The following is a 6,370-nucleotide window of genomic DNA, read 5'->3' as shown; positions in this document are numbered from 1 at the left end:
AGGCGGCCATGAGGCAGCGGCAGCAGGCCATGGGGGCGCCGGGGCAGATGGGGCACCACCCCATGGCCTCGGCGGCCATGATGTACTCTCAGCAGCAGCAGCAGCAGCAGCAGCAGCAGCAGCACCCACAACAACAACAACCGCACCCTCAGCAGCACCACATGCACCCGCAGCAGCACCCACAACAACAACAACAACAACAACAACAACAACAACAACAGCAGCAAGCACAGCACCCCCACCCGCACCCCCACCCCCACCACCAGCAACAACAACAACAACAACAGCAGCAGCAACAACAACAACAACAACAGCAGCAGCCCCAGCAGCAGCAGTTTGTGAACGGGGGGGGCGGGCTCACGTCCCAGCAGCTCATGGCGAGCATGCAGCTGCAGAAACTGAACACGCAGTACCACGGTCACCCTCTGGGGCCCATGGGCGGGGGCCACCCGGGCCCCGGGGCGCCCTACCGCATGAGCCCCGCCCAGCTGGCCAGCATGCAGCACATGGCGGGGCCGGCGGCGGCGCTGGCGCTGAACGGCATGGACGCCGACATGATCGACGAGGAGGTGCTGACGGCGCTGGTGATGGAGCTGGGGCTGGACCGCGTGCAGGAGCTGCCCGAGCTCTTCCTGGGACAGAACGAGTTCGACTTCCTGGCGGACTTTGTGAGCAAACAGCAGCCGAGCACGGTGAGCTGCTGAGGAAGAAGAGGAGGAGGAGGCCGCCGCCGCGCCACGGGCGATGACCGGGAACTTTACGAGCGGGAGAAGGATGGTTCCGAGGCCGGGGATTGGTCGAGGCTTGTCCGCGTGACGGCTGATTGGAGGGGTTTGGGCGGCGCGTTGGGTTTATGCCCGGGTGTCGGTCGGGGGCGTGGCGTTTGTACCCGGGCCCCCCCCCCCCCCCCCCCCGGAGCCACACGGTCGGTGGGGGGCCACTGTTGGATTATGACCCCTCCACCTCCACCTCCCCGCTCCTGGACATGAATGTAACTTTACGCGACGAGGAGGATCTCAGAAGCCCCTCTGAGCAGGATGCTGTGGCGTCGGACCCCCCAGGGGCGAGGAGGATCTCAGAAGCCCCTCTGAACAGGACGCTGTGGCGTCGGACCCCCCGGGGGCGAGGAGATCCGCTTTATTTATTTATTACTCTGTGAGAAAATGGTCAAAGACACAACGGGGCCGCCAACAGGGGCGTGGCCTCCATTTTGGGCGGGGATGGCGTTGGGGTCCGGCGGGGGGTCCGGCGGGGGGGCGGGGGGGGGGGTCTGGGTCTCTGTGTTCTTCATGTCGTTTTTTTGGTTGATCCACGCCGGCCTTCTGGTGTGTTACGCTGGTGTCCGTCACGGGGGGACGGCCGAGGAGGTCAGAGGTCACCCCGGGCGCCCCAGACCCCCTGTTGTACTGTACCCCACCACCCCCCCCCCCCCCCCCCCCAACTTGTCTACACTGTTTCTGTTCTCTTGAAAAGGTGTAGCGCCTTAACCCCGCCCTTCTTTTTTATTTATTGGTTCTTTGCACCGCCCTCGTTTTTGTGGTCGAGACGTGGAAGGGGAGGAGAGGGTCTTTGTGAAAAGGCGGCGGGGGGGGGTTGGGTTTGAGGATCAATAAAGATGGGCTGGATTGAAGAACGTTTGACTTCTGCGCTTCCCTTCTTTGTACGGCAGAGCTTTAGTGCTGGGGTCTTACCCGGCGTCGTGGGGTCTTACCCCGCCTGGATCCGACCTCTGGGCCTTCCAGCGTGGAGAAGAGGGAGACGTTTAGACAGATGCAGTATTTATCATTTTTTGGAAAGCTTATAGTCACACGCACACGCACAGGCACGCACACGCGCACACACACACACACACACACACACCGCTGACGCCCGGGTGCTCAGTATGCCTGCTTCATCATTTCCCAGAGAGGTTGTGTGCAGACGGTCTCCTTATGCGCTGACGTGACGTAGCGACCCGAGAGGAGTGAACCTTATCTGCGATCGGGCGCTGACTGCGTTTAAAAAGGTTCTTACCGTTGGTACTTTCCACATGACGCCCGTCTAAAAGGTTACGATAGGATCTTAAATGTATAGATTTATATATATATATATAGCTGGTTGCTCCACACACGGGGGTTTGATGTGGTGAGGGTTCAGAGGGAGACGGGATCTAGCGAGTGGATCACGGGGGAACACGAAGCACCTGAGAGCACTCTGTCCTCCTCGCGTCTGGAAACATCCAGGCCTCCTTTCCCCCCCCCCCCCCACACCGCCCCCACACAGGGCCCTGTGTTCCTGCCCTGACCACAACACCAGACCCGCGCTCCAGGAGGGACAAAGAGCAGTAAGCCAGCCGGTTCCTGGTGGGGGAGGAGAGGCCAGCCGAAGAAAGGCTGCTTTGATGGGGAGGAGGAGGAGGAGGTTGGGGGGGGGGGTGGGGGTTACCAGCCTGGTGTGAGCAGACAGCCTGCTACCTCCTCCTCGCAGATAGAGCCGCACAGGGGGAAGGAAAAAAACAAAGGCAGCCGATTACGCAACGAGCTCTCCGCTGGCTCTGGGCGGATGACTCCGCAGCCTCCCTCTAACCCCGGGCGGTGGCTCCGTCCGCGCCGGGGGGGGTTGGCCGTCGGGGAACGCCCTCTGGAGGGTGGGGTTGGGGTCTGGGGAGGGCCGCACCTCCACCACCCCCTCCAGGTCAGGGAAACGGCTGATCTGGTGGACGTGGTCTTGGGAGACGTGAGCCAGATGCTGGAGGTCTGGGGTAGAGTTTAGACGGCCGCGAATTTCAGACGTTAAGGCTTTTATTGTGGCCGGTCCTGACAGGCAGGGGTGATGTTTACATTATTATTCAGGGCGTTCGGCAGACGCTTTTATCCAAAGCGACTTACAATAAGTACATTTGTCAGAAGAATGAGAAACAGTGATATATCTGTTGTCGGTACAGCGATGTTATCACCGCATCGAAATCTATTATCATCCAACTGGAACCGCGTCAGAATAAAAACGGTTTGGCCTGAATCCCTTTCTTAGCGGTTATTAGAGGCAGCCAGAACCAGTTTGATCGTGTTTGCGGCGTCGCTGGAAGAGACTCGAGCAGGGAGACCGATTATCACGGCAGCGAGCGGAGCTAAAGGCTGCAGGTTTGAAACCCGCCGACAACCTGTCGGCCCCCGGCGGGACGGGCAGGGGCCCTCGTCTTCACCGGGCCCCTAGGGCGCCAGGTGTAAATGTCTTCCTTTTGATTTGAAAGCTTTTTTTTCCCCCCCAAAATCGTTAAAACGTCTGAAACTTTTAATTAAAGGTGAAGAAACTATTTTTTATTTAATTGTAGGTTTCTTCTTCTCCCCCACAAAAAAACATAATTCAATTAAAATCAATTTGTTTAGTCAAGTAGAATATATAGGCCTAAAAAGCAAAACACATTGTGAACGGAATAAGGAGTTGCAAAAGAAAGAAAGAAGAGTATTTCCCCATCGTGTGTCGCAGAAAAGGGAAACAGTTTGAATGACTGTTCCTGGAAGCTGCTCCTCCTCCACCTCCACGACAAACAGACACACCCTGGCTGATCTGATTATGATGAGTTACTGTTTGGGTGGGCAGGGCGGGGGGGGGGGGGGGGGGGTATGACTGGTGGAGTACAGTGGATCAACACACTGCACCGCACTGATGCCTCTCTCACTCTCTCTCAGTTTCATTCTCTCTCGTACACATATTTCTCTGTCTTTCTCGTGACCACATCGACTGCATTTCCTTCCTGTTTCTGCAAGTGATTTCTCAGATCTACCAATAATTTGTCAGAAAATAGTGTGAGAGTGTGAAAAGTGAGACAATAATTGTGTTCCCCAGCTCAAAGAACGGCAACAAAAACGCAAGACTGAAATGACGCTATTTAAGAGTCCCCAAATACCATGGAACTTCTGGTGTGTCAGAGTGGAAATTACACTTCTACCTCCCCTGATATAAACACGTTATTACAAGTGGAATCTGACGGGACAGATTCAGACACTGCTGTGATGACATGTCTCTGACACAGGAGATAAAGACAGCTGTAGCGTTATCTTTCCAATGTTCATCACACTGGGTAAGCCTAAAGAAGCAATGAGCCTCTTGAGTGCATTTGATTGAACAAACAAACAAAGGCATGAAATTCAAATAAGGTTCAATAAACTGCGTTGCTACGTAGGCTCCTCTGTATTTGCCGCGCACGATGTCACTTCTTCTGCCGTGATGAATCTACGGAATCCTTATGGGTCCATGTTAATTTGCAATCCTAATAATCATATCCATTACAAAACAATAACTCAAAACATGCAAACTAGACATCGACTAAATATGGCTATTAACAATAGTATTCAGAGATACTTTGACGCATTCATCCTTATTGTATCGCTTTTCGGAACGGAGATGGATATTTAACTAACAGTAATGGTTTGAAGTGAAGTATGTTTAATTATGTATTTATACAGACGTTAATGATACAGTTAGGACTAAAGTAATATTCTATGAGCATGACATTTGATAGGGCCTATGGGAGAATACTCCTCATGAAGACATGAATGTACCTTTGCTTATCGTCAGAAAGCCATCGTTAGTAGAATTCATCGTTATAACAGCGAGCAATAATCTCATGCCAAGCGCACACATGCAAACACACAAGCAACTGTGCATCTGCATACACGCCAACACACACAGACACGCACACGCCCACGCACGTGAACGCTCTGACAATTAGTGCTCCGTCTCATCGCCCTTGGTAACCTTGGTAACCCGGGCATCAGAAATGTGATAACAAGCCGGGCTGGCTCCTCGCGGGTCATGTGACCGCGGGGCGACCATGTGACTAAGACTGATGTCTGGAGGCCAGAGCGGGCAACGGAAACGTGAACGCATGAAACGCCAAACATCTGTACGCCGAGGCCCAGTTCATCATAACATCCGAGGGAACACTCACACAGGACGATTACGCACGGTTAGAGATTTAGAAACCTGATTGAAGAGAAGTAACCCCCCCCCCCCCCCCCCAACGGGACACAGAGTCTCAGGGGAGGCTCAACGGAGGACGAGGACGAGGAGCAGATGAGTGGCAGCGGGCTCGGTCGGGGAGTAGGTTGGGAACACAGGGACAGACCTCGCGGGAGAGCGGATGAACGGCGGCAGGATGAGTTATTTATCGACAACAGAGAGCAGACTATGAGTCCTGCCCCGACGCGTCTGTTCACTCACATGAAAGGACATCACACGCCCGGCACACACTCAGGGCGCTCTGTGTGTGTCTGTGTGCGTCTGTGTGTGTGTGTCTCTGTGTGTGTGTCTGGCTCTTTGTTTCCATGTGACTGCTTAGGCGTGTGTGAGAGGGGGTATGTGTGAATGTGTTTACATACGCGTTTGTTTGTGTGTGTGTGTGCTTGCATGTAGTGCATGTGTGTGTGTGTGTGTGTGTGTGTGTGTGTGTGCACATGTTTGTTTGTTTTTGTGCATGCATGCATTCATGTTTCTGTGTGCCTGTGTGGGTGTTAAGGTGTGTGTGTGTGTGTGTGTATATATGTGTGTGTCTTTATATGTGTGTGTGTGTGTGTGTGTGTGTGTGTGTGTGTGTGTGTGTGTGTGTGTGTGTGTGTGTGTGTCTGTGTGTGTGTGTGTGTGTGTGTGTGTGTGTGTGTGTGTGTGTGTGTGTGTGTGTGTGTGTGTGTGTGTGTCTGTGTGAAGCACCAGCAGCAGCAGAACCCATGGCAGATCTCTCAGCAGAAGGTTCAGGAGATCAAACTGGACTTCCTGATTCTGCTCAGCTGGCCTGCTGACGGAGTGCTCCCATTGGCCAGGACCCCTGTGGCTGTCCTCCTCCACTTCCTGTCTATAAGAGGTGAATGGTGAGAGGACCATGTGAGTGTGAATATGACTGGATGAGGAACGACTGGATGAGGATTGACTTTCTACATGTTCAGTGCAGCTACGCTTTAGAACACAAAATTAAGAAACGCACAATTTAATTCTTACCACACGTACCACACACAATCCCATTCAGCACAAAGCACATTTTGTAACACACAATCGCAACACAAAAGCAACACAAAAGCACACACATGTCGTGACTCCATCCCATAACTGAAGGCCAGTTCCTCCTGTCTGTCTGCTGTCAGACGGGAGGACATCTTAGGACCATCTTCTTATCCTGTCTTATCTTAACCATTCTCTCTCTGAAGCGCACCAGGGTGAGGACAATCAGCAGTGCACGCTCGCTCCGTGCGTGCACGCTCGCTCCGTGCGTGCACGCTCGCTCCGTACGTGCACGCTCGTGAAGTGCCCAGGCAGGCTTGTTGGGGCAGGTGACAGGAAAGGAGAGGGGGGTTGCCCTGGTTACCGGCTGGAAGTACTGTCCTCCCACCCACTCACA

The 6,370-nt window shown here is 53.9% G+C and overlaps 1 protein-coding gene and 1 long non-coding RNA gene across 3 annotated transcripts in view; one reads left to right on the top strand and one right to left on the bottom strand.

Annotated features, from left to right (window-relative positions):
- The window catches only part of cited4b (Cbp/p300-interacting transactivator, with Glu/Asp-rich carboxy-terminal domain, 4b), a 2,502-nt gene extending 1,470 nt beyond the window's left edge, over positions 1-1,032 (top strand). For both annotated transcript variants that reach the window (XM_060053286.1, XM_060053285.1), the window contains exon 2: positions 1-1,032. This exon is cut by the window's left edge. In XM_060053286.1, the coding sequence (XP_059909269.1) occupies positions 1-704 (704 nt within the window). In that variant the 3' untranslated portion in view covers positions 705-1,032.
- Positions 865-1,220, bottom strand: LOC132458931 (uncharacterized). The gene is made up of 2 exons (XR_009526032.1): positions 1,055-1,220; positions 865-995 (listed from the first exon to the last, which is right to left on the bottom strand). It is a non-coding gene; the product is annotated as an uncharacterized LOC132458931 (long non-coding RNA).
- Between the last annotated feature and the right edge of the window lie 5,150 nt (positions 1,221-6,370).

The sequence above is a fragment of the Gadus macrocephalus genome, chromosome 6 (genome assembly GCF_031168955.1).
Source record: "Gadus macrocephalus chromosome 6, ASM3116895v1".
NCBI classification, from domain to species: domain Eukaryota; kingdom Metazoa; phylum Chordata; class Actinopteri; order Gadiformes; family Gadidae; genus Gadus; species Gadus macrocephalus.
The sequence above is the reverse complement of the archived record's forward strand: the minus strand, read 5'-3'. Positions and strand labels throughout refer to the sequence as shown.